This window comes from Catharus ustulatus, chromosome 32 (assembly GCF_009819885.2).
Source record: "Catharus ustulatus isolate bCatUst1 chromosome 32, bCatUst1.pri.v2, whole genome shotgun sequence".
NCBI lineage: Eukaryota > Metazoa > Chordata > Aves > Passeriformes > Turdidae > Catharus > Catharus ustulatus.
This window is the reverse complement of record NC_046252.1, coordinates 2,214,609-2,242,582: the sequence shown is the minus strand read 5'-3', so window position 1 is coordinate 2,242,582 and position 27,974 is coordinate 2,214,609. Positions and strand designations below refer to the sequence as shown.

At 59.1% G+C, this 27,974-nt stretch overlaps 2 protein-coding genes across 3 annotated transcripts; both read right to left on the bottom strand.

Annotated features, from left to right (window-relative positions):
- Nucleotides 1-128: 128 nt before the first annotated feature.
- Nucleotides 129-6,277, bottom strand: B3GAT3 (beta-1,3-glucuronyltransferase 3). Its single transcript, XM_033083604.1, has 6 exons — nt 6,202-6,277; nt 5,878-6,001; nt 5,324-5,444; nt 4,260-4,590; nt 1,823-2,113; nt 129-368 (listed from the first exon to the last, which is right to left on the bottom strand). Exons 2-6 carry the CDS (start codon nt 5,957-5,959, stop codon nt 270-272), a joined length of 924 nt encoding a protein of 307 aa, XP_032939495.1. The 5' UTR covers nt 5,960-6,001; nt 6,202-6,277; the 3' UTR covers nt 129-269.
- Nucleotides 6,278-6,488: 211 nt separating this feature from the next.
- On the bottom strand, nt 6,489-27,848 carry GANAB (glucosidase II alpha subunit). Of its 2 annotated transcripts, XM_033083563.2 has the most exons (25): nt 27,794-27,848; nt 27,010-27,099; nt 26,770-26,878; nt 25,259-25,386; nt 24,454-24,633; nt 24,112-24,165; nt 23,624-23,708; nt 23,431-23,515; nt 23,257-23,353; nt 21,670-21,850; nt 20,101-20,254; nt 17,821-18,056; nt 16,419-16,545; nt 16,233-16,312; nt 14,827-14,970; nt 13,583-13,679; nt 13,379-13,480; nt 11,921-12,164; nt 10,677-10,741; nt 10,477-10,553; nt 10,320-10,394; nt 9,926-10,039; nt 9,384-9,496; nt 7,828-7,928; nt 6,489-7,338 (listed from the first exon to the last, which is right to left on the bottom strand). In XM_033083563.2, exons 1-25 carry the CDS (start codon nt 27,811-27,813, stop codon nt 7,229-7,231), a joined length of 2,868 nt encoding a protein of 955 aa, XP_032939454.1. In that variant the 5' UTR covers nt 27,814-27,848; the 3' UTR covers nt 6,489-7,228. The 2 variants fall into 2 exon arrangements, with proteins under 2 accessions (XP_032939454.1, XP_032939455.1); XM_033083564.2 differs by lacking the exon at nt 24,112-24,165.
- Between the last annotated feature and the right edge of the window lie 126 nt (nt 27,849-27,974).

Here is a 27,974-nt window from a genome sequence, read left to right as displayed (position 1 = left end):
AATCAGTGACTCCACCCCCCCCCGCTGTACTGGGGTCCCCCAAAATTCGGGGTGACCCCCCCCTCCCAAATTGAGACCCCACCCAAAATCGAGACCCCTCCCCCAAAAAAAAAAACAAACAAACGAGGTTGGGGAGGGAATGTTTATTTATTGCACAGAGGGGACCAGGGGGTGTCCCCCAAAAAACGGGGGGGTCCTGGTGATAAATAAAGGTCTGGGGGTGGTCCCGGGGGTCCCGGGGGGGTCCCGGGGGTCGTGGCCCCCCCCCCCTAAACCTCGATGTTGGGGTCGGAGCCGCGGCCCTGGCGCTGCAGCTGCTCCTCCTGCCGCAGCTTGGGCTTCTCGGTGCGGGTGTGCCACACCAGCACCTGTGCAAAAATCACCCAAAATCACCCAAAAATCATCCTAAAATCATCCTAAATACACCCCAAAATCACCCCTAAATCATCCTGTGTGCCACACCAGCACCTGGGACAAAATCACCCAAAATCACCCAAAAAACGGCCCAAAATCATCCTAAAATCATCCTAAATACACCCCAAAATCATCCTAAAATAATCCTAAATACACCCCTAAATCATCCTAAAATAATCCTAAATACACCCCAAAAATTATCCTGTGTGCCACACCAGCACCTGTGACAAAAATAACACCAAAATCACCCCAAAATCACCCCAAAATAATCCTAAATACACCCCAAAAATACCCCAAAATCACCCTAAAATCACCCCGTGTGCCACACCAGCACCTGTGCCAAAAATTACACCAAAATCACCCCAAAATACACCTCAAAATCATCCTAAAATAATCCTAAATACACCCCAAAATCATCCCGTGTGCCACACCAGCACCTGCACCCCAAAATCAGCCCAAACCCCCCAAGTTCTCACCGGGGTGCAGTTATTGGGGGTGTTGGGGGTCCCCCAAACCTCCCCAGGACACCCCAAAACCCCCCCAGAAACCCCCCACCCCCTCACCTGGGTGCAGTTATCAGCCCGTGGCTCCAGCTGGGCGGGGGTCACCAGCCCCAAAACCCCCCTAGAGCCCCTCAAATCCCCCCAGGACCCCCCAAATCCCCCTCAAATCCTCATCTGGGTGTAGTTTTCCGGGGTCGCCAGTCCCCCAAACACCCCCAGGACACCCCAAACCCCCCCAGGACACCCCAAAATCCCCCTAGACCCTCCCCAGACCCCCTCAAATCCTCACCTGGGTGCAGTTATTGGGGGTCACCAGCCCCCAAACCCCCTCAGGACCCACCCCAGACCCCCTCCAGGACACCCCAAACCCCTCCAAGACACCCCAAAATCCCCCTAGACCCCCCCCAAACCCTGACCTGGGTGCAGCTGTCAGGAGTCACCAGCCCCCAAACCCCCCCAGGACACCTCAAGGCCCCCTCAAAACTCCTCCAGGACACCCCAGACCCCTCCAGGACCCCCCAAATCCCCCCCAAACCCTCACCTGGGTGCAGTTGTCAGCCCGTGGCTCCAGCTGGGCGGGGGTCTCGAGCCCCAAACTCCCTTAGGACACCCCAAGACCCCCCCCAGACCCACCCCAGGACACCCCAAAACCCCTCTCGGACACCCCCAAACCCCTCAAATCCCCCCCAAACCCCCCCAAATCCTCACCTGGGTGCAGTTATCGGGGGTCACCAGCCCCCAAACCCCCCAGGACACCTCAAGGCCCCCCCAAAAACCCCTCCAGGACACCCCAGATCCTTCCAGGACCCCCCAAACCCCCCCAAACCCTCACCTGGGTGCAGTTACTGGGGGTCACCAGTCCCCCAAACCCCCTCAAACCCCCCCAGGACCCCCCACCCCCTCACCTGGGTGCAGTTGTCAGCCCGTGGCTCCAGCTGGGCGGGGGTCACCAGCCCCCCCAGGAAGGAGCTCTCCAGGAAGCCCCTCTCGGCGCGGGGGTCGAAGCGGGCTCGGGGGTGGGCGAGCAGCAGCCGCAGCCCCACAGCAAACCCGGCCATGTCCAGCGGGAACGGCCGCTCCGGCCGCCAGCCCGTGTGGAACCCGACAACCCGGCCCTGCGACACCAGGGGCCGCTCCAGCCGCAGCCCCCCGACCAGACCCACGGGCCAGACCGAGACACCGCGGGTGCTGCGCATCTGGGGGGAGAAACAGGAAAAAAATGGGGTTTTATATGGGATTTTATACAGATTTTATATGGATTTTATATGGATTTTATAGGGGTTTATGGGCGTTTATATGAGATTTATATGGGCTTTATATGGGGCTTATATGGGATTTATATGGGATTTTATGTGAATTTATATGGGATTTATATGGGATTTATATGAGATTTTATATGGGATTTTATATGGGATTTTTATGAGATTTTATATGGGATTTATATGAGGTTTTATATGGGATTTTATATGGGATTTTTATGAGATTTTATATGGGATTTATATGAGGTTTTATATGGGATTTATATGAGATTTTATATGGGATTTATATGAGACTTTATATGAGATTTTCTATGGGATTTACAAGGGATTTATAGGAGATTTTATATAGATTTTATATGGGATTTTATATGGGATATATAGGGGAATTCCAGGCCCACAAGCCAGACGGACACACCGCGGGTGCTGCGCATCTGGGGGGACAAAAAACAGGAAAAATGGGGTTTTATATAGGATTTATATGGGATTTTATATGGATTTTATGTGGATTTTATAGGGGATTTATATGGGGTTTTATATGGATTTTATGGGGGTTTATACAGGACTTATATAGATTTTATATGGGATTTTATATGGGATTTATATGGATTTTATATGGATTTATATGGATTTATATGGGATTTTATATGGGATTTATAGGGGATTTATATGGGGTTTATATGGGACTTATATGGGATTTATATGGGAATTCCAGTCCCCCAACCAGGCCCACGGGCCAGACCGAGACCCCACGGGTGCTGCGCATCTGGGGGGACAAAAATGGGGGGAAAAATGGGGGTTTATAGGGGATTTATAAGGGATTTATATGGGATTTTATATGGGTTTTATATGGATTTTATAGGGGATTTATATGGGGTTTTAGATGGATTTTATGTGGATTTTATAGGGGATTTATATGGGATTTAATATGGGATTTATAGGGGATTTATAAAGGATTTAGATGGGATTTTATATGGGATTTATATGGGAATTCCAGCCCCACAGGCCAGACGGACACACCGCGGGTGCTGCGCATCTGGGGGAAAAATGGGATTTTATATGGGATTTATAGGGGATTTACTGGGGTTTATAGGGGATTTACTGGGGTTTATAGGGGAGCCCTCACCTCCTCCAAGAGCTGCAGACCGTGGGTGCTGAGGGGGATTTAAATGATTTTGGGGGATTGGGGTGAGTTCAGGATGGATCCCTGAGGCTCAGGTGAATTCGGGCTTTTCCAGGTGTGACTTTTTTGGGGATTTTTTGGTTTTTTTCCAGCATTTCCCAGCACTCCCCAGCTCTCACCTCCTCGAAGAGCTGCAGGCTGTGGGTGCTGAGGGGGATTTGAATTTTTTGGGGGGGATTTAGGTGAATTTAGAATGGCTTAGGACGGATCCCTGAGGCTCGGGTGAATTCGGGGTTTTCCAGGTGTGATTTTTTTTTGGGATTTTTGGTTTTTTTGAGGATTTTTAAATTTTTTTCCATGGTTTCCCGGCATTCCCGAGCCCTCACCTCCTCGAAGAGCTGCAGACCGTGGGTGCTGAGGGGGATTTAAATGATTTTGGGGGATTTGGGTGAGTTCTGGATGGATCCCTGAGGCTCAGGTGAATTCGGGTGAATTCGGGACTTTTCCAGGTGTGATTTTTTTTTTGGATTTTGGAATTTTTCCAGCATTTCCCGGCATCCCCGGGCCCTCACCTCCTCGAAGAGCTGCAGGCTGTAGGTGCTGAGGAGGATTTGAATTTTTTGGGATGATTTGGATGAGTTTAGAGTGGCTCAGGATGGAACACTGAGGCTCAGGTGAATTTGGGTGAATTCAGGCTATTCCAGCTGTGAATTTTTTGGGATTTTTGATCTTTTCTGGGATTTCCTGGCATTCCTGAGCCCTCACCTCCTCAAAGGCTGTGGGTGCTGAGGGGGATTTGAATTTTTTGGGGGGGATTTAGGTGAATTTAGAATGGCTTAGGACGGATCCCTGAGGCTCGGGTGAATTCGGGGTTTTCCAGGTGTGATTTTTTTTGGGATTTTTGGTTTTTTTGAGGATTTTAAAATTTTTTTCCATGGTTTCCCGGCATTCCCGAGCCCTCACCTCCTCGAAGAGCCTCAGGCTGTAGGTGTTGTCATCATCAGCGAAGTAAACGACGCCGGGCTCGTCCCTGCCGCGCGTGTCCCGCAGCCAGCGCAGGGCTCGGTTCCGCTGCTCCGCCCCCCTCGGGAACAGCCAGGACGGGTCCCCGGGGCGCCCCCGCAGATCCGGGGGGGTCTCCGCGCTCAGGTGCGTGAAGGAGACCCCCGAAGCTGCCAGGACCCCCCCGACCAGCGCCGAGGGGGCGGCGGCGTCCTCGACCACCACCCAGTGCAGGGCGGGGACGTGGAGCAGAGTCTGGGAGAGGCGAACGAGCTCCGCCTTCTGCACCGGCCTGGGGGGAGAGAAATGGGGCTGGGGGCGGCCTGGGGGTCTCAGGGGATCCCCGGGGGTCCGGGGGGATCGGGGGAAGGGGATCAGGTTGGGTTAAATGGGGGTAAATGGGGCTGGGGGGTGTAGAGGGTCTGCAGTGGGCTGGGGGGAATGGGAAGGGTGAAATGGGTCTGGGGGGAAATAGAGGGGGTGAAATGGGTCTGGGGGGGAATGGAGGGGGTGAAATGGGTCTGGGGGTGGCCTGGAGGAAATGGGAGGGGTGAAATGGGTCTGGGGGCAGCCTGGGGGGGGGGGGTGAAATGGGTCTGGGGAGGGTGTGAAATGGGTCTGGGGGGGAATGGAGGGGGTGAAATGGGTCTGGAGGAGGCCTGGGGTGGTTGAAATGGGTCTGGGGGCGGCCTGGGGGGGTGAAATGAGTCTGGGGGGGAATAGAGGGGGTGAAAGGGGTCTGGAGGAGGCATGGGAGGAATGGGGGGGGCTTTAAACAGGTCTGGGGGGTGAAATGGGTCTGGGGGCGGCCTGGAGGAAATGGAGAGGGTGAAATGGGTCTGGGGGGTCCCAGGGGAGGGGGCTTGAGGCCGGCAGTGGAGGTGGAAATTGGGGCTGGGGGAGCCAAGAAAGGATTTTGGGTCTGGGGGCTGCAGCAGCTCCACTTGGGGGGTGGGGTTTAAAATGGGTCTGGGGCTGCCAAAGGGTTGGGGGCAGTCAGGGGAGGATTTGGGGAGGGGTCTCACCTGGCGTAGGTCGGGGTCACCACGTAGATCGGGGGCAGCGCCGCCCCCTCCCCCCCCAGGGTCCCCCCGGAGCGGCCCCGGCGCCGCTCGGCCTCGGGGGGGGGGCAGGGACAGGGCCGGCCTGGGGGGAGGGGGCGTCAGGGACCCCCCAAAATACACCCGGACCCCCCCCAAGGGGCCGGGATCCCGAAATTCCCCCCAAAGCCCCCCCCACATCTTCCCCAAACCTCCTCGAACCATCCCGAGTACCCCCAGACCTCCCCAAATCCCCCCAAAAATCCCTCCGGACCCCTCCCCAAATCCTCTCAGACCTCCCCAAAATCGCCCCCAGACCCCCAAAATCCGCCCAAATCCCCTCAGATTAATCCATCCCTCCCCAAAATCTCCTCCAGTCCCTCAAAATCCGCCCAAACCCTCCAGATCCTCCCCCAAAGCCGCCCCCAGACCCCTCTAGACCTCCCCAAATTCCCTCTCGGAGGGCACAGCCCAGCCCGGGGGGGTTCAGACCCCCCAAACCCCCCCCAAGACCCCCCAAAACCCCCCCAGGCCCTCACCGAGCTCACGCAGGGCACAGAAGAGCCCCACGAGCGACACCACGAAATAAACGAGGAAAATGTTCCTGAGGCGCAGCCGCATCGCGGGGGGGTCCTGGGGGGTCGCGGGGGGTCCTGGCAGGGTCTGGGGGGGGGTCCCGGGGGTCTCAGGGGGTTCTGGTTTCACATCCTCCCCCCCGGGGGTCTTTAGTGGCTCCTTCCAGCGCTCCCAGTTTCCCTCCCCAGCGCTTCCAGCCCCCCCAGTTCAGTCCCAGTCTCCCCCCAGCCCTCCCAGTGTCCCCTCCCAGTCCCCCCCTCCAGTCCCAGTTCACTCCCAGTGCGGACGTGGCGCTGGTGGCGGGCCAGGCTCGGGGGTGTCCGGGTGGTTTCGGGCCTTGCCGGGGGTCCCTGAGGAGGGGTCGGGGGGTCCTGGGGGGGTCTCGGGGGGGGGGGCGGGGCCGGGGCCGCTTTCGGGGGCGCGGAGACTCCGGTGGGGCAGCACTTCCGGTCTGACGGCCACTTCCGGTCCGCCGCTTCAGGGTTCCCTCCTTCCCCCCAGCTCCCGCGGCCGAAAGTTCCGGGAGTCGCAATAAATGTTCCCCCCTCCCTCTCCCCACTCGGGATTCCCAAAATTCCCGTTTTTTATTTGGTTTTATTTCGTGTTTTATCAAAACTCCGCGCGGCACCGCGCCTCCCCCCCCCGCCCCAGACTCCCCCGTGCCGCGGTGGGGGGCCCGGCTCTGCCCCTCCCTCCGAAGAGAGGGGAGGGGTCCCCAAAAAACCCCCTTGAAGCCCCCCCGAGGGTGGGGGAGGGGCGGGAGAAGGGGGGGAGGGGGCGCGGGGGGTCACACGCTGAGCCTTGGTCCCCAACCCCCCCTCGACGCGACCTCCACTCAAATTTGGGGGAGGCACCCCAATTTCGGGGGGGTTCAGACCCCCCCAACCTCCCCAATTTGGGGGGGTGGGGGCAGAGTCACCCCCCCAGCCTCAAATTTGGGGGCTCAGAGACCCCAACCCCCTCCCCTCAAATTTGGGGCAAAACGGGGGGAGCCTCGCCCCTCATTTTGGGGGGGACTCGCCCCTCATTTTGGGGATCTCAACCCCTGATTTGGGGGGGGGGTCTGACCCCTCATTTGGGGGGGCTCAATCCTCATTTTGGGGGGTCTCAACCCCTAATTTGGGGGGGGGCTCACCCTTCAGTTTGGGGAACTCAAACCCCCCACACCCCCAATTCTGGGCTCCTCAAACAGTGGCGGCATCCGGCGGTTTTTTTTGCGGGGGGAGGGGATTTGGGGTTTTTTTGGGGGCTCTGGGGGGGCCCGGGGGGTTTGGGGGGGATTTTGGGGGGGGGTCCGGGGGCCCCCCCCATCCATTATCGCAGGGAGATGCTCCAATCTTCCCCGATGGGGACCCCCGGGCGCCGCAGGGTCAGCACCGAGTGCTCGGGGTCGTGCCGGAATTCCAGCGGGGTCTGGGAACCGTCTGGGGAGGGGGGACACCAAATTCCAGGTCAGGGACCCCAAATTCCATCTCAGGGACCCCAAATTCCATCTCAGGGACCCCAAATTCCATCCAAAAACTCATCAGGAACACAAAAAACCCCTGAGGAACCTTAAAACTTCAGCTCACCGAAAACCCACCAGGAACCCAAAATATTCCTCAGAAACCTCAAGTTACAAATTCCCCTCATGGACCTCAAATTCCCCTCAGAAACCTAAAATTCTCTTAGGGACAAACAAAATCCCCTCAGGGATCCCCAATCCTCCTTCAGTGACCCCAAAAATCAGTCAGGAACTCAAAAATCTCCTCAGGATCCCCCAAAATCCCCCCGGGCTCTCCCCTCATTGTCCATCCTGAGCTCTCCAGCTGCTCCACCCCCAGGATGACCCCTCCAAAATCCTCCCAAAATCCACCCTAAAACCTCCAAAATCCACCCCAAAACCCCAAAATCCACCCCAAATCCCCCCTTACCGTGGGTGGTCAGCAGGGCTCTCTCTGGCCGCCCCATCCCCAGGATGACCACTCGCTCCAGCCAGGCCGGGGTGGACATGGACCCGCGGGGGTCAGCAGAGCTGGGGGGGGACAGACAGGTCATGGGGGGGTCACAGCCCCCCAAAATCCCCCCAAAAATCCCCCCAAAAATCCCCCAGACCCATCAACCCCGTCACAGACAGCGCCCAGGAGAAACAGGGGGTATATGGGGTAATTTTGGGGCTGTTTTGGGGATATTTTAGTGCAATTTTTTGGGAATTTTGGAGCCATTTTGGGGGAATTTTGGGTAGCTGGTTATAAGGGCTCCCAGAGGTTTTTTTGGGGGTATTTTTGGATTATTTTTTGGCTGTTTTTTCCCCCCCCTCACGTTTCTCATCATTTTCTCCCTCACGTTTCCCGCTCTTTTCTCCCCTCACGTTTCCCGCTCTTTTTTCCCCTCACATTTCTCACCCTTTCCCCTCACGTTTCTCACCCTTTTCTCCTCACATTTCTCTCCCTTTTTCCCTCACACTTCCTGCTCTTTTCTCCCCTCATGTTTCCCGTCCTTTTTCCCCCTCACATTTCTCACCATTTCCCCCTCACATTTCCCACCCTCTCCCCTCACGTTTCCCACCCTTTTTCCCCTCACATTTCTCACCCTTTACCCCTCACATTTCTCGCTCTTTCTCCCCTCACATTTCTCACCATTTTCCCCTCACATTTCTTGCTTTCTCCCCTCACATTTTCTCACTTTACCCCTCATGTTTCTTGCCTTTTCTCCCTTCATATTTCCCACCCTTTCCCCCTCACATTTCCCACCCTTTTTCCCCTCACGTCTTCCACCATTTTCTCCCCTCACGTTTCCCGCTCTTTTCTCCCCTCACGTTTTCTGCCATTTTCTCCCTCACGTTTCCCGTTCTTCTTCCCCTCACATTTCCCACTCTTTTTTCCCTTCACATTTCCCACTCTTTTCTCCCTCATGTTTTCCTCCCCTTTTTCCCCCTCATATTTCTCACCATTTTCCCCTCACATTTCCCACCCTTTTCCCTCACGTTTCCTGCCCTTTTCCCCCCTCACATTTTCCACCATTTTCTCCCTCATGTTTTCCACCATTTTCCCCCTCACATTTCTCACCCTTTTCCCCTCACATTTTCTGCCATTTTCTCCCTCACGTTTCCCACCCTTTTCCCCCTCACATTTCCTGCCCTTTTTCCCTTTTGGTTTTTCAGACAGGGTGTTTTTGGTACCTGGCTGTGACGGTGCATGACAAGTATTTTGGGGCAGTTCTGGGGTTATTTTACGCTATTTTTAGGATATTTTTGGGTACCTGGCTGTGAGAGTACCCAGGGAGTTTTTTTGTCTGGGTTTGTGGCATATTTTAGGGTATTTTAAAATTAATTTTGGAAATGAGGGTGCCATTAGCAGGAATTGTTTTTGGGGGTATTTTGGGGCTGTTTTTGGGGGTACCTCACAGTCAGGGTACCCTGGCACTGTTTCAGGCAGGGTTTTTGGAATATTTTAGGATATTTTAGAATATTTTGGGGCATTTTGGGTACCTGGAGGTGAGGGTGCCGTTGGCGAAGGCGAAGTGCCGGTGCAGGAATTGGTTTTTGGTGGCGTAGTCGAAGCTGATCCCATCATCCAGGTACAGCTCCCCCTCCGCCGTGCCCTAAATAAAACACATTTATTTTATAAATATAAAATGGGGGTTGGGGGGGGGTCTCAGAAGGGTTTGGGGAGTGTTTGGGGGTCCCTGGAGAGGAATCTTAGAGGATTTGGAGATGTCCTGAGGGGTTTGGGAGGGGAAATGAGGGGTCTGGGGGTGTTTTGGAGGGTTTTTTGGGGTTCCAGGGAAGGTTTTTGGGAGTCCCTGGGGTGTTTTTGAGGTCCCTGGACTCACCTGAGGGCATTTTTGGGGTGCTGAGATCCCCCCACCCACCTGAGGGCATTTTTGGGGTCCCTACATTCACCTTGGCGGGGGGTTTGGGGGAATATTTGGGGTCCCTCATGGGTTTTTTTGGGGATCCTGCACTCACTTGTGGGTTTTTTTGGGGTCCCTGCACTCACCTGGGGGCATTTTTGGGGTCCCCACACTCACCTGGGGGCTCAGGGCCACGTAGAGGGTGAAGGGGTCGCCCCTCATGGCCTCGGTGGAGCGGCGCGGTCGGTCCTGGCGCGGGATCACCGTCCCCCCCCGCTGGAACACCGGGATCTGGGGGGCACAGGAGGGAGGTCAGCACCCCAAAAACCCCAGAAAGAATTCCCAAAACCCACCCAAAAAAACCCCAAAATCCCCCAGGTCACACCCAGTGCTTGAGGTGATTTTTTACCCCCTCCCCACTGGAACTCAGGGATGTGGGGGGGGGGATCCAGGAGGTTTTTGGGGTCTCCAGGGGAATTTTGGGATCTCCATTGAAGTTTTGGGGTCTCCAGGGATGTTTTTGGGGTCCCAACCCCCTCCCCAAACCCCTTAAGCCCCCCCAAAAACCCACAGTGCCGAGGGTGACGGGCACGTAGAGGGTCTGCGGTGCCTTGTACTGCTCGTGGGTCTCATCCTCGTACCACACCTGGAGGGGGAAATTTGGGGTTCAGAGGGGGTCCTGCACCCCAAAAAAAACCCTAAAAAAAACCCCAAAACCCTTCACTCACCTCTCCCTCCCCGGGCAGGTACACGTGGACCCCACGGGCGCCCTGCTCCGTCACGGGGTGCACCAGCAGCACCCGGTCTGGGGGACAGGGGTCAGCACGGGGAAAACCCCAAATGTGACCCCAAAAGGGATCCTAAAAGGGGTCACAGACCCCAAAAAGGGAGTCAGGGACCCTAAAAAGGGTCAGGGACTCCCCCTCACCGATCAGGTACTGGTCATCCATGGCGAAGGTTTGGGGGTCATCCGGGAATTCCATCCACAGGGGCCTGGGGGGACAGCGGGGTTTGGGGTCAGTTTAGGGGTTTGGGGTCATTTTAAAGGTTTGGGGTCAGGGGATTTGGGGTCAGGGGTTTGGGGTCATTTTAGGGGTTTGGGGTCAGGGGTTTGGGATCATGAGGATTTGGGGTCAGGGGATTTGGGGTCAGGGGTTTGGGGTTGGGAGATTTGGGGTCATTTTATGGGTTTGGGGTCAGGGGTTTGGGGTCAGGGGTCTGGGAATTTGGGGGTATTTTGGGGGTTTGAGGTCAGGGCAATTTTGGGTCAGAGGTTTGAGTTTGGGGGATTTGGGGTTATCCTGGATGGATTTAGGGTTACTCAGGTAGGATTTGCTGTATCCCAGGTAGGTTTTTGGGGTGGATTTGGGGTGGATTTGAGGTTTTTGGGGTCCCACACCTCATGACAGGGATTCCCTGGCGGTGGCAGCGGTAGAAGGCCGTGTACCACAGCGGGAGCAGGAGGGTTTGGGGCTATCCCAGGTGGAATTTTGGGGTGGATTTGGGGATTTTGGGGTCCCACACCTCATGACAGGGATTCCCTGGCGGTGGCAGCGGTAGAAGGCCGTGTACCACAGCGGGAGCAGGGGCTATCCCAGGTGGGATTTGCTGTATCCCAGGTAGGTTTTTGGGGCGGATTTGGAGTTTTTGAGGTGGATTTGGGGTTTTTGGGGTGCCACACCTCATGACAGGGATTCCCTGGCGGTGACACTGATATAAAGCCATGTACCACAGCGGGATCAGGGGCTATCCCAGGTGGGATTTGCTGTATCCCAGGTAGGTTTTTGGGGCGGATTTGGAGTTTTTGAGGTGGATTTGGGGATTTTGGGGTCCCACACCTCATGACAGGGATTCCCTGGCGGTGGCAGCGGTAGAAGGCCGTGTACCACAGCGGGAGCAGGGCTATCCCAGGTGGGGTTTTTGGGGCACATTTGGGGTTTTTGGGGTGGATTTGGGGTGGATTTGGGGTTTTTGGGGTCCCACATCTCATGACAGGGATTCCCTGGCGGTGGCACTGATATAAAGCCGTGTACCACAGCGGGAGCAGGGGAGTTTGGGGCTATCCCTGGTGGGATATGCTGTATCCCAGGTGGTGTTTTTGGGGTGGATTTGGGGTTTTTGGAGTAGATTTGGGGTTTTTGAGGCGGATTTGGGGTGTTTGGGGTCCCACACCTCATGACAGGGATTCCCTGGCGGTGGCAGCGGTAGAAGGCCGTGTACCACAGCGGGAGCAGCGCGTAGCGGCGCCGCAGCGCGGCCCGGACCAGCTGCAGGTGCTCGGGCCGCAGCAGCCAGGGCTCGCGCCGCGCCGTGTCCAGGTGAGCGTGGGCGCGGAAGAACGGCTGGAACGCCCCGGCCTGGTACCAGCGCACCTGCAGCTCCGGGCCCGGGTTCTGGAAAAACCCGCCCACGTCCGCTGGGAACGGGATGGGGGGAGAGAGACTGAGACTGAGACTGAGCCCAGCCTGGATCCTGATCCCAGCCTGGAGCCTGAGCCTGATCCTGATCCCAGCCTAGATCCTGATCCTGATTCCAGCTTGGATCCTGATCCTGATCCCAGTCCTGATCCTGATTCCTGAGCCTGATCCCAGCCTGGAGCCTGAGCCTGATCCTGATCCCTGAGCCTGATCCCTGAGCTTGAGCCTGAGCCGTAAGTCTGAGCCTGAGCCTGAACCCGAGTCTGAGCCTTGAGCCCTGAGCCTGATCCCAGCCTGGATCCTGATCCTGATCCCTGATCCTGATCCCTGAGCCTGAATCCCTGAGCCTGATCCTGATCCCAGTCCTGATCCTGATCCCTGATCCTGATCCCAGTCCTGATCCTGATCGCTGAGCCTGAATCCCTGAGCCTGATCCTGATCCCAGTCCTGATAGTGATCCCAGCCTGGATCCTGATCCCAGTCCTGATCCTGATTCCTGATCCTGATCCCAGCCTAGGTCCTGATCCCAGTCCTGATCCTGATTCCTGATCCTGATCCCAGTGCTGATCCTGATCCCTGAACCTGAGCCCTGAGCTTCAGCCCGAGCCTGGTCCTGATCCCAATTGCAGCCCAGATCCTGGTCCCAGATCCTGCTCCTGACCGGTCCCAGTCCTGATCCTGATTCCAGCCTGGATCCTGATCTGATTCCAACCAGGATCCTGATCCTGATCCCAGCCCAGATCCTGATCCTAATCCCAGCCTGGATCCTGGTCCCAGACTCTGCTACTGATCCTGATCCCAGCCCAGATCCTGCTCTGATCCCAGCCTGGATCCTGGTCCTGAACCCAGCCCAGATCCTGGTCCCAGATTCTGCTCCTGAACCTCATCCCAGCCCAGATCCTGGTCCCAGATCCTGCTCCGATCCCAGCCCAGATCCTGCTCTGATCCCAGCCTGGATCCTGACCCTGGATCCCAGACTGGATCCTGGTCCCAGATTCTGGCCTGCTCCTGATCCCAGCCTGGATCCTGCTCTGATCCCAGCCTGGATCCTGGTCCCATTCCCAGATCCCGTCCCAATCCTGGTCCCATTCCTATTCTGGATCCCAACCCCTGACCCCATCCCCTACCCCTGCCCCCATTTGCTATCCCATGCCCCCATCCCCTGCCCCCATTCCCACCCTCCCAGTACTCCCAGTACTCCCAGTTTGCTCACCCCCACAGAAGGCCAGCCCTGCCAGCCCAAAGCTCAGGCACATGGGGATGGAGATCCGCAGGTGATCCCACTCCGCCGTGTTGTCCCCGGTCCAAACAGCACCTGGGGGGTTTGGGGGGGATCAGGGGGGGTTCCCCTCAATCCTGACCCCCCTCTGAATTCCAGGATTTGCCCCAAACCCCGGGATTTGCCCCCAGTCCTCACCGTAGCGCTGGGAGCCGGCGAAGAAAGCGCGGCCGAGCACGAAGGGCCGGAGCCGCCCCCCCGAGCGCCGGATCTGCCCCTCGGCCGTGGCCCTTTGCTGCCAACGGGGAAACGGCTCAGGGACCCCAAACCTGACCCCAAAGCCGAGCCCAAAGGGGCTGGGGGGGGCTGAAGGGGTTTGGGGGGGCTACAAGGGGTTTGGGGGGGACTAAAGGGGGAACTGGGGGGAAATGAGAGGGTTTGGGGGGACCTAAAAGGGGTTTGGTGGGGCTAAAGGGGTTTGGAGGGGACTACAAGGGGTTTGGGGGGTCCTAAAGGGGTTTGGGAGGATCTAAAAGGGGTTTGGGGGGATCTAAAAGGGGTTTGGGGGGGGGCTGAAGGGGTTTGAGGGGAACTAAAAGAGGGTTTATGGGGTCCTAAAGGGGTTTGGGGGGACTACAAGGGGTTTGGGGGGAAATTAAGGGGGACTTGGGGGAAATGAGAGGGTTTGGGGGGTCCTAAAGGGGTTTGGGGGGATCTAAAAGGGGTTTGGGGGGGACTAAAAGAGGGTTTATGGGATCCTAAAAGGGTTTGGGGGGAAATGAAGGGGGAACTGGGGGGATCTAAAAGGGGTTTGGGGGGTCCTAAAGGGGTTTGGGGGGACCTACAAGAGGTTTATGGGAGGGCTCTGGGAATTTGGGATTTTTCTGGGTTCCCTGTGGGGTTTTGGGGGTGTCTCTGTGGGATTTTGGGTGTTTCTCTGCAGGATTTTGGGGGTGTCTCTGTGGGGATTTTGGGGGTGTTTCTGTGGGATTTTTGGGGGTGTTTCTGTGGGATTTTTGGGGGTGTTTCTGTGGGATTTTTGGGGGTATCTCTGTGGGATTTTGAGGGTGTCTCTGTGGGATTTTGGGGGTGTCACTGCAGGATTTGGGGGGTGTCTCTGCAGGAGTTTTGGGGGTGTCCCTGTGGGATTTTGGGGGTGTCTCTGCAGGAGTTTGGGGGTATCTCTGTGGGGAGTTTTGGGGGTATCTCTGTGGGGATTTTTAGGGGTGTCCCTGCGGGATTTTTTGGGGTGTCTCTGCAGGGATTTTGGGGGTGTTTCTGTGGGATTTTGGGAGAGTCTCTGTGAGGATTTTTTGGAGGTGTCTCTGTGGGATTTTTGTGGGTGTCTCTGTGGGATTTTGGGGGTGTGTCTGTGAGGATTTTTGCAGGTGTTTCTGTGGGAGTTTGGGTGTCTCTGTGGGATTTTTGGGGGTGTCTCTCACCACGTAGAGCCCGTAGAGGTTGTGCAGCTCGCGGTGCTCCCAGCCCCCGAAGTGCCGCGCGTCCTTGTGCATCGTCACCTCGGGGCCGCTGAACACCGACGGCTCGTTCATGTCGTTCCACGTGAACAGCGCCTCCGTGGAGCCCTGGGGGAACCCCCATCAGCCAGGACACCCCAAAACACCGACAGGGGAGCTCCTCAAACCCCCCAGGGCATCCCCCACAATACACAGAGATCCTTTGTGGGGTCTCCAAAAAGGGGAAAACGGGTGGGGAGGGATTTGTGGGGGAAAATTAGGGGAGGGGTTGAGGCTCAGGAGGGCCCCAAAAATCAGTGGGGGAACCCCAAAAATATGGGAGGGGGATCCTAAAACCTTCAGGGGGTTACTTAAAGTTCCCCCCAAAAAGATGGGGGGGTCTCCAAGGTGAGAAAAGGCCCAAAAGAGGGGGGGTGGGGAGGGAAAGGTGGGGAAGGAAATTTGGGGGGGGTCCCAGGGTTCTGGGGGGTCTGACTGGGATTTGGGGGGGTCTGACTGGGATTTGGGGGGGTCTGACTGGGATTTGTGGGGGTCTGACTGGGATTTTGGGGGGACTGACTGGGATTTGTGGGGGTCGCACTGGGATTTGGGGGGATCACACTGGGATTTAGGGGGGGATCTAACTGGGATTTTGGGGGTCTGACTGGAATTTTGGGGGTTCTGACTGGGATTTGGGGGGGGTCTGACTGGAATTTGAGGGTCTGACTGGGATTTTGGGGGTTCTGACTGGGATTTGGGGGATCACACTGGGATTTGGGGGGTCTGACTGGGATTTGGGGGATCACACTGGGATTTGGGGGGTCTGACTGGGATTTTGGGGGGTCTGACTGGGATTTGGGGGATCACACTGGGATTTGGGGGGATCACACTGGGATTTTGGGGGGTCTGACTGGGATTTTTTGGGGTCTGACTGGGATTTGGGGGATCACACTGGGATTTTGGGAGGTCTGACTGGGATTTGGGGGATCACACTGGGATTGTGGGGATCACACTGGGATTTTGGGGGATCACACTGGGATTTTGGGGGGTCTGACTGGGATTTGGGGGGATCACACTGGGATTTGGGGGGGTCTCACTGGGATTTTGAGGGGATCACACTGGGATTTGGGGGGGTCTCACTGGGATTTTGAGGGGATCACACTGGGATTTTGGGGGATCACACTGGATTTTGGGGGATCACACTGGGATTTTGGGGGATCACACTGGGATTTGGGGGATCACACTGGGATTTGGGGGGGATCACACTGGGATTTGGGGGGATCACACTGGGATTTTGGGGGATCACACTGGGATTTGGGGGATCACACTGGGATTTGGGGGATCACACTGGGATTTTGGGGGATCACACTGGGATTTTGGGGGGTCCCCACCTCGTACTGGTCGAAGGCGAACATGCTCGCCCACCACTCGCGCATCTCGGGGTTGGTGAAGTCGGGGTACGCCGAGGATCCTGGGGGGGCAGGGGTGGGTTGTGACCACCTGGAGACCCCAAAGCCACCCCCAAAACCCCCCCAAACCCCCCCTGGGACCCCCAGATGGCCCCCAGCCCCACTGACCAGGCCAGCACCAGCCCTCGTAGTCGTTGCCATCCTTGGTTTTGACGAAGAGGCCGCGGGCCTTGAGCTCGGCGTGCACCCGGTACCCGGCGTCCACCTTGATGTGGGGGTCCACGATGCTGACCAGCTGTGGGCACGGCCACGGTCAGTGACAGGGAGTGACCAGGGGGGTGAGTGTCAGGGGAATGACCAGGAGTGACCAGGGGGTGACCAGGGGGTGACCAGCTGTGGGTATGGCCGGGGTCAGTGACCAATGGTGAGTGAGTGACCAGGGGGGTGAGTGTCAGGGGGTGACCAGCTGTGGGCACGGCCACGGTCAGTGACAGGGAGTGACCAGGGGGGTGAGTGTCAGGGGGTGAGCAGGAGTGAGCAGGAGTGACCAGGGGGGATCAGGGGGTGAGCAGGAGTGACCAGGGAGTGATGAGGGGGTGATCAGGAGTGACCAGGGGGTGATGAGGGGGTGATCAAGAGTGACCAGGAGTGACCAGGGGGTGATCAGGAGTGACCAGGAGTGACCAGGGGGTGATGAGGGGGTGATCAAGAGTGACCAGGAGTGACCAGGGGGTGATGAGGGGGTGATGAGGAGGAGTGAGTGACCAGGGGGAGTGATCAGGGGGGTGAGTGACCAGTGGGGTGACCAGGATTTGGCATTTTTGCAGGATCCCAACCCAACCCCATTCCCAACCCCAACCCCAATCCCACCCCATCCCCATCACCACCCTGCGTTTCCTGGCCGCCAGGTGCTCCAGCTCCCCATGGATTTGGGATTTTTGCAGGATCCCATTCCCACCCCATTCCCAATCCCCACCCTGTGTTTCCTGGCCCCCAGGTGCTCCAGCATGCCCCATGGATTTGGGATTTTTCAGGATCCCATCCCAACCCCAACCCCACCCCAATTCCATCCCAATCCCACCCCAATCCCCATCCCCATCCTGCGTTTCCAGGTCAGCATCCCCCATGGATTTAGGATTTTTACAGGATCCCATTCCCATCCCAACCCCAATCCCCACCCTGCGTTTCCTGGCCACCAGATGCTCCAGCATTCTCTGTGGGTTGGGATTTTTCAGGATCCCATCCCAATCCCAACCCCAATCCCATCCCCATGCCCACCCTGCGTTTCCAGGCCAGCATGCCCCATGGATTCGGGATTTTTGCAGGATCCCATCCCAATCCCAATCCCAATCCCAACCCCAATCCCATCCCCATGCCCACCCTGCGTTTCCAGGCCAGCATGCCCCATGGATTTGGGATTTTTGCAGGATCCCATCCCAACCCCAACCTCACACCAATTTCATCCCAATCCCACCCCATCTCCAATCCCCACCCTGCGTTTCCAGGCCAACATCCCCTGTGGATTTGGGATTTTTGCAGGATCCCAATCCCACCCAATTCCCATCCCCACCCTGCGTTTCCTGGCCGCCAGGTGCTCCAGCATTCTCCGTGGATTCGGGAATTTGGCGGGGTCCCAGGTGAAGTAGCGCTTGCCGTCGGCGTGCTCGATGTCCAGCCACAGCACGTCCATGGGCAGCTCGTGCTCCTCGAACCCTCTCTCCACGGCCTCCACGTCCGCCTCGTCCTGGTAATTCCAGCGGCTCTGGTGGTACCCGAGGGAGAACAGCGGGGGCAGCGCCTGCGTGCCTGGCAGGGGGAGAAAGGGAGTGAAACAACCTAAAAAATATTCTAAAAATGGGGGGGGAAGGGTTAGAGGGGAGAAACACACCAAAAAAAATCCTAAAATGGGGTGGGAAGGGTTAAAGAGGAGAAACAGCCCAAAAAAATCCTAAAAATGGAGGGGGAAGAGTCAGAGGGGAGAAACACCCTAAAAAAAAATTCTAAAAATGGGTGGGGAAGAGTTACAGGGGAGAAATGGGAGTGAAACCCCAAAATAATCCTGAAAATTGGGCGGGGGGAAGGGTTAGAGGGGAGGAACACCCAAAAAAAATCCTAAAATTATGGGGGAAGGGTCAGAGGGGAGAAACACCCCAAAATAATCCTAAAATTGGGTTGGGAAGGGTCAGAGAGGAGAAACGGGAGTGAAACACCCCAAAAAAATCCTGAAAATTGGGGAGGGAAGGGTCAGAGGAGAGAGACACCCCAAAAATCCTAAAAATGGGTGGGGAAAGGTCAGAGGGGAGAAACACCCCAAAAAAAATTCTAAAATTGGGGGGGAAGCGTCAGAGGGGAGAAACACCCCCAAAAATCCTGAAAATGGGTTGGGAAGGGTCAGAGGAGAGAACACCCTAAAAAAAATCCTAAAATTGGGTGGGAAGGGTCAGAGAGAAGAAACACCCCAAAAAAAATCTTAAAAATGTGTGGGAAGGGTGAGACGGGAGAAACACCCTAAAAAAAATCCTAAAAATGGGTGGGGAAGGGTCAGAGAGGAGAAAGACCCCAAAAAAAGCCTAAAATTGGGGGGGGAAGGGTCAGAGGAGAGAAATACCCCAAAAATAATCCTAAAAGTGGGGTGGGGAAGGGTCAGAGAGGAGAAATGGGAATGAAACACTCCAAAAAAAATCTCAAAGTGGGAATGGGGTGGAAATGCCCTGAACTAGCCCCAAAAACAGCAACAGGGCAGGACCAAAGGGGAGAAATCTCCTAAAAATTCTGCTAAAAATGGGAACGGGGCTGAAGGTTGAAGGAGAAAAATTCCCAGTGTCCCTTCCCAGTGTCCCCACTGTCCCCAGTGTCCCCTCCCAGTGTCCCATCCCAATGTCCCCAGTGTCCCATCCCAGCATCCCCAGTGTCCCCTCCCAGTATCCCCAGTGTCCCCAGTGTCCCATCCCAGTGTCCCCTCCTACTGTTCCCATTGTCCCCTCCCAGTGTCCCCTCCCAGTGTCCCCTCCCAGTATCCCCAGTGTCCCTTCCCAGTGTTCCCAGTGCCCTGTACCAGTCAGAGCTCTGCGCTGGTGTCCCTGTCCCCATCCCAGTGTCCCCTCCCAGTGTCCCATACCGGTCAGTCACCCATACTGGTGTCCCTGTCCCTGTCCCAGTGTCCCATCCCAGTGTCCCCAGTGTCCCCTCCCAATGTCCCCAGTGTCCCCTCCCAGTGTCCCCACTGTCCCCAGCGTCCCCTCCCAGTATCCCCTCCCAGTGTCCCCAGTGCCCTCAGTGCCCATACCGGTCAGTCTCCCATACTGGTGTCCCTGTCCCAGTCCGAGTGTCCCCTCCCAGTGTCCCCAGCACCTGTACCAGTATCCCCAGTGTCCCATCCCAGTATCCCCAGTATCCCCAGTGTCCCCTCCCAGTGTCCCCAGTGTCCCGTACCGGTCAGTCTCCCATACTGGTGTCCCTGTCCCCATCCCAGTGTCCCCTCCCAGTATCCCCAGTGTCCCCACTGTCCCCCGTGTCCCCTCCCAGTGTCCCTAGTGTCCCCAGTGTCCCCTCCCAGTGTCCCCAGTGCCCGTACCAGAGTTCCCAGAGTTCCCAGTGTCCCCAGTGCCCCCACTGTCCCCTCCCAGTGTCCCCAGTGTCCCGTACTAGTCAGTCTCCTGTACTGGTGTCCCTGTTCCCATCCCAGTGTCCCCTCCATCCCCTCCCAGTGTCCCCAGTGTCCCATCCCAGTGTCCCCAGTGTCCCGTACCGGTCAGTCTCCCATACTGGTGTCTCTGTCCCCATCCCAGTGTCCCCAGTGTCCCCTCCATCCCCTCCCAGTGTCCCCAGTGTCCCCTCCCAGTGTCCGTACCGGTCAGCCTCCCGTACTGGGCGGTGACATCGTGTGGCCGCGGCCCCAGCAGCAGGAAGACGTCGATGACGCCGCTCTCGGACATCCAGCGCACCTCGGTCTGGGGGGTCTCACCCCCCCCCTGCATGTAATCCAGGAGCTTCCCAAAAAGGGTCTGGGGGCCAAACAGGGGGTCAGCAACCCCAAATTCCCACTGGGATAACACAGACCCCCCAAATCCTCCCCAAATTCCCACTGGGATAACACAGACCCCCCAAATCCCCCCCAAATTCCCACTGGGATAAACACAGACCCCCCAAATCCTGTCCCCATGTAATCCAGGAGCTTCCCAAAAAGGGTCTGGGGGCCAAACAGGGGGTCAGCAACCCCGAATTCCCACTGGGGTTAACAGAGACCCCCCAAATCCTCCCCAAATTCTCACTGGGATAAACACAGACCCCCCAAATCCTCCCCAAATTCTCACTGGGACAAACAGAGACCCCCCAGATCCTGTCCCAGGAGCTTCCCAAAAAGGGTCTGGGGGCCAAACAGGGGGTCAGCAACCCCAAATTCCCACTGGGGTTAACAGAGACCCCCCAAATCCTCCCCAAATTCCCAGTGGGACAAACACAGACCCCCCAAATCCTCCCCAAATTCTCACTGGGACAAACAGAGACCCCCCAGATCCTGTCCCAGGAGCTTCCCAAAAAGGGTCTGGGGGCCAAACAGGGGGTCAGGAACCCCAAATTCCCACTGGGGTTAACAGAGACCCCCCAAATCCTCCCCAAATTCCCACTGGGGTAACACAGACCCCCCAAATCCTCCCCAAATTCCCACTGGGGTTAACAGAGACCCCCCAAATCCTCCCCCAGGAGCTTCCCAAAAAGGGTCTGGGGGCCAAACAGGGGGTCAGCAACCCCAAATTCCAACTGGGGTTAACACAGACCCCCCAAATCCTGTCCCTATGTAATCCAGCAGCTTCCCAAAAAGGGTCTGAGGGTGGCACAGGGGGTCAGCAACCCTGAATTCCCAGTGGGATAACAAAGACCCCCCAAATCCTCCCCAAATTCCCACTGGGGTTAACAGAGACCCCCCAAATCCTCCCCAAATTCCCACTGGAATAAACACAGACGCCTCAAATCCTCCCCCAGGAGCTTCCCAAAAAGGGTCTGGGGGTGGCACAGGGGGTCAGCAACCCCAAATTCCCACTGGGGTTAACAGAGACCCCCCAAATCCTCCCCAAATTCCCACTGGGACAAACAGAGACCCCCCAAATCCTCCCCAAATTCCCACTGGGGTTAACAGAGACCCCCCAAATCCTCCCCCAAATTCCCCTCCCTGACCTTCCCAGCCGTGTTGGAGCCGATGTCCACCCAGGACCCCTCCCCAAATTCCCCTCCAGGACTTTCCCAGCCATGTTAGAGCCGATGCCCACCCAAGACCCCTCCCCAAATTCCCCTCCCTGACCTTCCCAGCCGTGTTAGAGCTCATACCCACCCAGGACCCCTCCCCAAATTCCCTCCCTGACCTTCCCAGCCGTGTTAGAGCTCATTCCCCACCCAGGACCCCTCCCCAAATCCCCTCCCTGACCTTCCCAGCCGTGTTGGAGCCGATGTCCACCCAGGTCTCGGCCGCGTTGAGCCAGAAGATGCCGAGGCTGAGGCGGGGCCGGTGCGCGAGGAGCAGGGGCACGGAGCCGTACAGAGCCATGGGGTTGAACAGCTCGTACTGGAACACGTCCAGGTTGTACAGGCGGTACGGGTCACCCCCCCTGGGGACAGGGACAGCTCAGGGACACTGCCAGGGACACTGCCAGGGCACCAGGGACACTGCCAGGGCACAGGGTCACCCCCCCTGGGGACAGGGACGGCTCAGGGACACTGCCAGGGACACTGCCAGGGCACCAGGGACACTGCCAGGGCACAGGGTCACCCCCCCTGGGGACAGGGACGGCTCAGGGACACTGCCAGGGCACCAGGGTCACCCCCCCTGGGGACAGGGACAGCTCAGGGACACTGCCAGGGCAGCAGGGACACTGCCAGGGACACTGCCAGGGCACCAGGGACAGCCCAGGGACACTGCCAGGGCATCAGGGACACTGCCAGGGCACCAGGGACACTGCCAGGGACACTGCCAGGGCACCAGGGACAGCCCAGGGACACTGCCAGGGACACGGCCAGGGCACCAGGGTCACCCCCCCTGGGGACAGGGACGGCTCAGGGACACTGCCAGGGCACCAGGGACAGCTCAGGGACACTGCCAGGGACACTGCCAGGGCACCAGGGACAGCTCAGGGACACTGCCAGGGCACCAGGGACAGTTCAGGGACAGTGCCATGGCACCAAGGACATCCCCCAGCGTTGTACAGGTGAGGGTCACCCCCCACTGGGGACACCCCCAGGGTGTCACTGTCACACCCACACAGCATCACTGTCACTGCCACCCCTCTGCTGTCACTGTCACTGTCACCACCATCCCGCAGCGTTGCTGTCCTCCCCCGCTGGCACCACCCCCTCAGTGCCACCATCACCTGCACCTCGTTCTTCTGTCCCCATGTCCCCCCTCCCTCCGTGTCTGTGCTCTATGCATGTCCCTGCCGTGTCCCCAATGTCCCCCAGTGTCCCCAGTGTCCCAATGTCCCTGAGTCCCCAAGTCCCCAGTGTCCCCACCATGTCCCAATGTCCTCCCCATGTCCCCATGTCCCCCATGTCCTCAATGTCCCGTCCATGTCCCCAGTGTCCCCAATGTTCCCAGTGTCCCCGCCATGTCCCCAATGTCCCAATGTCCCCCCCAACGTCCCCCATGTCCCCAATGTCCCCAGCGTCCCCCCAATGTCCCCAGTGTCCCTCTCAATGTCCCCAATGGCCCTGTGTCCCCATATCCTCAATGTCCCCAATGTTCCCAGTGTCCCCCCATGTCCCAAATGTCCCCAGTGTTCCCATGTCTCCAGTGTCCCCAGTGTCCCCTCAACGTCCCCATGTCTGCCATGTCCCCAATGTCCCCCCCATGTCCCCCATGTCCCCATGCCCCCATGTCCCCCATGTCCCCAATGTCCCCAATGTCCCAATCTCCCCAGTGTCTCAAATGTCCCCAATGTCCCCCCATGCCCCCAATGTCCCCCCATGTCCCCAGTGTCCCCCCATGTCCCCAGTGTCCCCGTGTCCCCGTGTCCCTCACTCGGTGGGCCGCAGCCGCAGGTTGTCGGCGTGCTCGGGGATGCCGTACACGTGCTCGAATCCGGGCAGGGAGAAATCCAACCCCACCGAGGTGGGTCCTGAGGGGAGGGGGGAGGTCACAGGGGTCCCCCCATGTCCCCCCCCCGTGTCCCCAAGTGTCCCCAGGTGTCCCCACCGTAGGGTTTGCTGTCTGTGTGAGTCTTGAACGTCTCCTCCCACATCCCCGGCTCCTCCTCGGGCTCTGCCGCAGACTCCGCGGGCTGGGGGGGGCAAATCCTGTCAGGAATGGGGGGACCCCCACCCCAAAAAAAGGGGAGGGGTCTTTATTTGGGGTGTCCCACGCCAGTGTCCCCCCCTGTCCCTGTCACCTTGTCACTCTGGGTGCTGCCAGCTCCGTCCTCGGGCCCCTCCTGCGCCGCCCCCTCCTCGCCTGGGGGGTCCTTGGGGGGGTCCCTGTGGGAATTTGGGGTCCTGGGGTGCCCCAAAGGGGGGGGCAGGGGGGGGGACAGGGACACGGGGCACCCCCAGGACCCTGAATTTTGGGGGGAGCTGGACCCCCCCTCCAGCTGCTCCTGCCCACTCTGGGGGTGTGGGCAGGGGTCACCTCCTCATTTTTGGGGTGCACAGACCCCCCCTGGCTGCACTGACCCTTCACTTTTTGGGGGGGCACAGACCCCCCTGGCTCCCCAATTTTAGGGACCCCAAGCTGCTCCTGCTCCCCCTTTTTGGGGGGGGATTTGAACCCCCCCAGCTACTCCTCTCCCCTCCCACCATTTTGGGGAGGGGGATCCCTTTTTGAGGAGGGGTCCAGGGGGGGATTTGGGGTGCAGGGACGGCGGCGATTCCATGGATTTACCTACGGAAAAGGCTCTTGATCTTATCCCACACAGAACTAACTTTATCCGCCAGACTGGGGGTGGGGGGCACCAAAACAGAAACACAGAGAGGTCAGAGCAGCCCCCCCGGCCCGTGGGGACCCCCCCTGGGTTTGGGGGGTGACCCCAGACCCAAATCTGTGCTTGGGGGGACGCCCCCCACCCCCCTGAGCGCTGCGACCGCGGGGTTGGGGGGGATTGGGGATTTTTAGGGTTTTTTATTTTATTTTGGGTGTTTGGTTTTTGGGGGGCTTTGGGGGCTTTTTTGGGGGGGGTTTGGGGTTTTTTTTTGGGGTTTTTTTGGGGGTTTTTGGGTCACTCACGAGTCCCGGCGGCGCCGCTGGTGCTCGAAGACGAGGAGGCCGCGGGCGTTGACGCTGCAGAGCAGCTCCCGCTGCCGCAGCAGGTCCAGGCGGAACGGCCGCTCTGTCACCAGCAGCCGGTGTCCCCCGGGGCCCAGCGACAGCTCCAGGGTCCCCTCGTCACGGCCTGTCACCTCCAGCCTGGGGACAGCGGCGTTTGGGGGGGCTGCCACCAGCCCAGAGCGCCCCACGCTGCTGGGACTGGTGGCACTGCTGGCACTGGTGGCACTGGTGGGACTGGTGGCACTGCTGGGACTGGTGGGACTGGTGGGACTCCACCAGGGCATGGCCTGTCACCTGCAGCCTGGGGGTGGCAGTGTCCCCTGTGTCCCCTCACCTCCCAGGGGTGGCTCTGTCCCCTGTCCCCTCACCTCTCAGGGTGGCTCTGTCCCCTCTCAGGGTGGCTCTGTCCCCTGTCCCCTCACCTCTCAGCAGGTGGCTCTGTCCCCTCTCAGGGTGGCTCTGTCCCTGTCCCTGTCCCCTCACCTCTCAGCAGGTGGCTCTGTCCCTGTCCCTGTCCCCTCACCTCTCAGCAGGTGGCTCTGTCCCTGTCCCCTGTCCCCTCACCTCTCAGCAGGTGGCTCTGTCCCCTGTCCCTGTCCCCTCACCTCTCAGGGATGGCTCTGTCCCTGTCCCCTCACCTCTCAGCAGGTGGCTCTGTCCCCTCTCAGGGTGGCCCTGTCCCCTGTCCCTTGTCCCCTGTCCCCTCACCTCTCAGCAGGTGGCTCTGTCCCCTCTCAGGGTGGCTCTGTCCCTGTCCCCTCACCTCTCAGCAGGTGGCTCTCCCAGCAGCACGTCGGGCACCTGGAATCGCGGCCGGAGCGGGGCCAGCTCCTGGATGCGCAGGCGCGTCACGTTCCCGGTGAGCCCCCAGAGCTCCAGCAGCAGCGGCACCTGCACAGGGGGGACACTGTCACCTGGGGCCTGGGGACACTGTCACCTGGGGCCTGGGGACACTGCCACCTGGGGACACTGGGCATGGGGACACTGTCACCTGGGGGCACTGGGCATGGGGACACTGTCACCTGGGGACACTGGGCATGGGGACACTGTCACCTGGGGTATGGGGACACTGTCACCTGGGGACACTGGGCATGGGGACACTGTCACCTGGGGTATGGGGACACTGTCACCTGGGGACACTGGGCATGGGGACACTGGGCATGGGGACACTGCCACCTGGGGACACTGCCACCTGGGGACACTGCCATCTGGGGACACTGTCACCTGGGGACACTGCCATCTGGGGACACTGCCACCTGGGAACACTGGGCATGGGAACGCTGTCACCTGGGGACACTGGGCATAGAGACACTGTCACCTGGGGTATGGGGGACACCATCACCTGGGGACACTGGGCATGGGGACACTGTCACCTGGGGACACTGGGCATGGGGACACTGCCACCTGGGGACACTGCCACCTGGGGACACTGCCACCTGGGGCATGGGGACACGGGGAGCCCCCACAGCTCCAGCAGCAGAGGCACCTGCACAGGGGGGACAGGGACACGGGTACCTGGATGGCACCTGGACAGCCCCAGGGTCACCTGGGGAGCACCTGGACAGCCCCAGGGTCACCTGGGGAGCACCTGGACAATCCCAGGGTCACTCACACCTGGACAATCCCAGGGTCACCCACACCTGGACAGCCCCAGGGTCACCTGGATGGCACGTGGACAGCCCCAGGGTCACCCACACCTGGACAATCCCAGGGTCACCCACACCTGGACAATCCCAGGGTCACCTGAATGGCACCTGGACAATCCCAGGGTCACCTGGGGGACACCTGGACAGCCCCAGGGTCACCTGGATGGCACCTGGAGCTCCCACATTTGCAACAAGTTGGACATGGGGTGAACGGAGGGACACGGGGTCACCTGGGGGTCACAGCCCCAGCAATGGTCAGGGACAGAAAGACAAAGGTCACTTGTGGGGTCAGGCACACCTGGAACAAATGACACAGGGACACGGCCAAAGTGTCACCTTGCACAGGTAGGGACAGCGGGTGGGTGGCACCTGGACATCTGGGACATGGGGAGGGCAGGGACACAGTGACCTCCTGTGACCCCTGTGTCCCCTCACCTGGGTGACCTCACTGACCAGCTGGATCCTGTGACCCCCTGTGACCCCTCTGTCCCCTCACCTGGGTGACCTCATTGACCACACAGATCCTGTGACCCCCTCTGTCCCCTCCTGTCCCCTCACCTGTGTGACCTCACTGACCAGCTGGATCCTGTGACCCCTCTGTCCACTCCTGTCCCCTGTGTCCCCTCACCTGGGTGACCTCATTGACCAGTTGGATTTTGGCCACATCAGGGCCGAGCTCCAGCGACTCCAGCAGTGCCCGGTACGGGGAATTCCCGGGCTGGATCCGCCGCTGCCGCCTGCAGGGGGACACAGGGAGGGGACACCGGCCCTGAGTGACCCCCCCGGGCCGTGTCCCCCGCTCCCCAGGTGTGTCCCCCCCTCCCCAGGTGTGTCCCCTCCTCCCCAGGTGTGTCCCCCCTCTCCACACCTGCAGAAGCCGCTCTGCTCGCAGGTCTTGAAGTTGCTGCGGTCGACGGCGAGCGCGGCCCCGAGGCACAGGGTCACCCACAGCGGCCACCTGGGGGGCACGGGGGTGTCAGAGACCCCAAAACCAGCGGGAGACCCCCCCCCAAACTCACCGGGGGGGCACAAAACCCCCCTCAGGTGGGCACGGGGGGGGGTTCAACAGCACCCAAATCCCATCTAGGGGGAACCATGGGGGGATCAGGGAGAGGGGAGGGGGCAGGGGGAGGAGAGACCCCCGAATATGGGGGGGAGGGGGTACAGGGACCCCACTCCCCCCAAAAAATACCTCAGGGGTATTTGGGTTCAAGGTTCCCCAAATGGCATCCGGGGGGAACCACCCCAAAAACCAGCGGGGAGGACATGGGGGGGATTCAAAGCCGGGGTGGGGACCCTGCAAACCCACGGGGGGACACAGGGACCCCCAAACCCCACCTGGAGGCAGCACGGGGGGATAGGGGGGAGGTCACAGCGCAGATCCAGGGGGGTCCCGGGGAGTTTTGGGGGGGGAGGGTCCCGAGAGGTTTGGAGGGGAGGGGTCGGGGGTGTGTGGGGGGCTGGGATGGGGCTGGGCCGCAGCCCAGGCCCGGAGGTTTGGGGGGTCCCGGGCGCTCCAGGCCCGGCCGGGGGGCCCCCGGTGGGGGTCCCGGGGGGATTTTGGGATGAGAGATCCCATGAGGAGTTCGGGGATGGTCCCGGGGGGTCCCATGGGGGGTGAGGGGGGGGTCGGGCCCCTGGCGCGCGCTCACCGCCCCGGCGCTGCCGCCATCTTGGATCCGGCCTGACCTTTGACCCCGCCCCCGGCCCGACGCCGCCAGCTCCCATTGGCTGAGATAAGCCCCGCCCCTCGTCACGCCCTGACCACGCCTCCTCGCTGTGTTCCCGCCTTACCTGGTTGCCGGGGAGACGGAGGCCCCGCCTTCCTCGTGT

Coding starts and splice junctions, on each gene's coding strand:
- B3GAT3 (XM_033083604.1), bottom strand. CDS start 5,959: ATGCGGCTGCGCCTCAGGAACATTTTCCTCGTTTATTTCGTGGTGTCG. Junction 2,114..4,259: donor GCCTGAGGCTCTTCGAGGAG/GTGAGGGCTCGG, acceptor TTCTCCCCCCAG/ATGCGCAGCACCCGCGGTGT. Junction 369..1,822: donor GGGCTGACAACTGCACCCAG/GTGAGGGGGTGG, acceptor ATTTTTGCACAG/GTGCTGGTGTGGCACACCCG.
- GANAB (XM_033083563.2), bottom strand. CDS start 27,813: ATGGCGGCAGCGCCGGGGCG. Junction 23,516..23,623: donor GCAGCACCCAGAGTGACAAG/GTGACAGGGACA, acceptor TGCCCCCCCCAG/CCCGCGGAGTCTGCGGCAGA. Junction 10,040..10,319: donor TGCCCGTCACCCTCGGCACT/GTGGGTTTTTGG, acceptor TGTGCCCCCCAG/ATCCCGGTGTTCCAGCGGGG.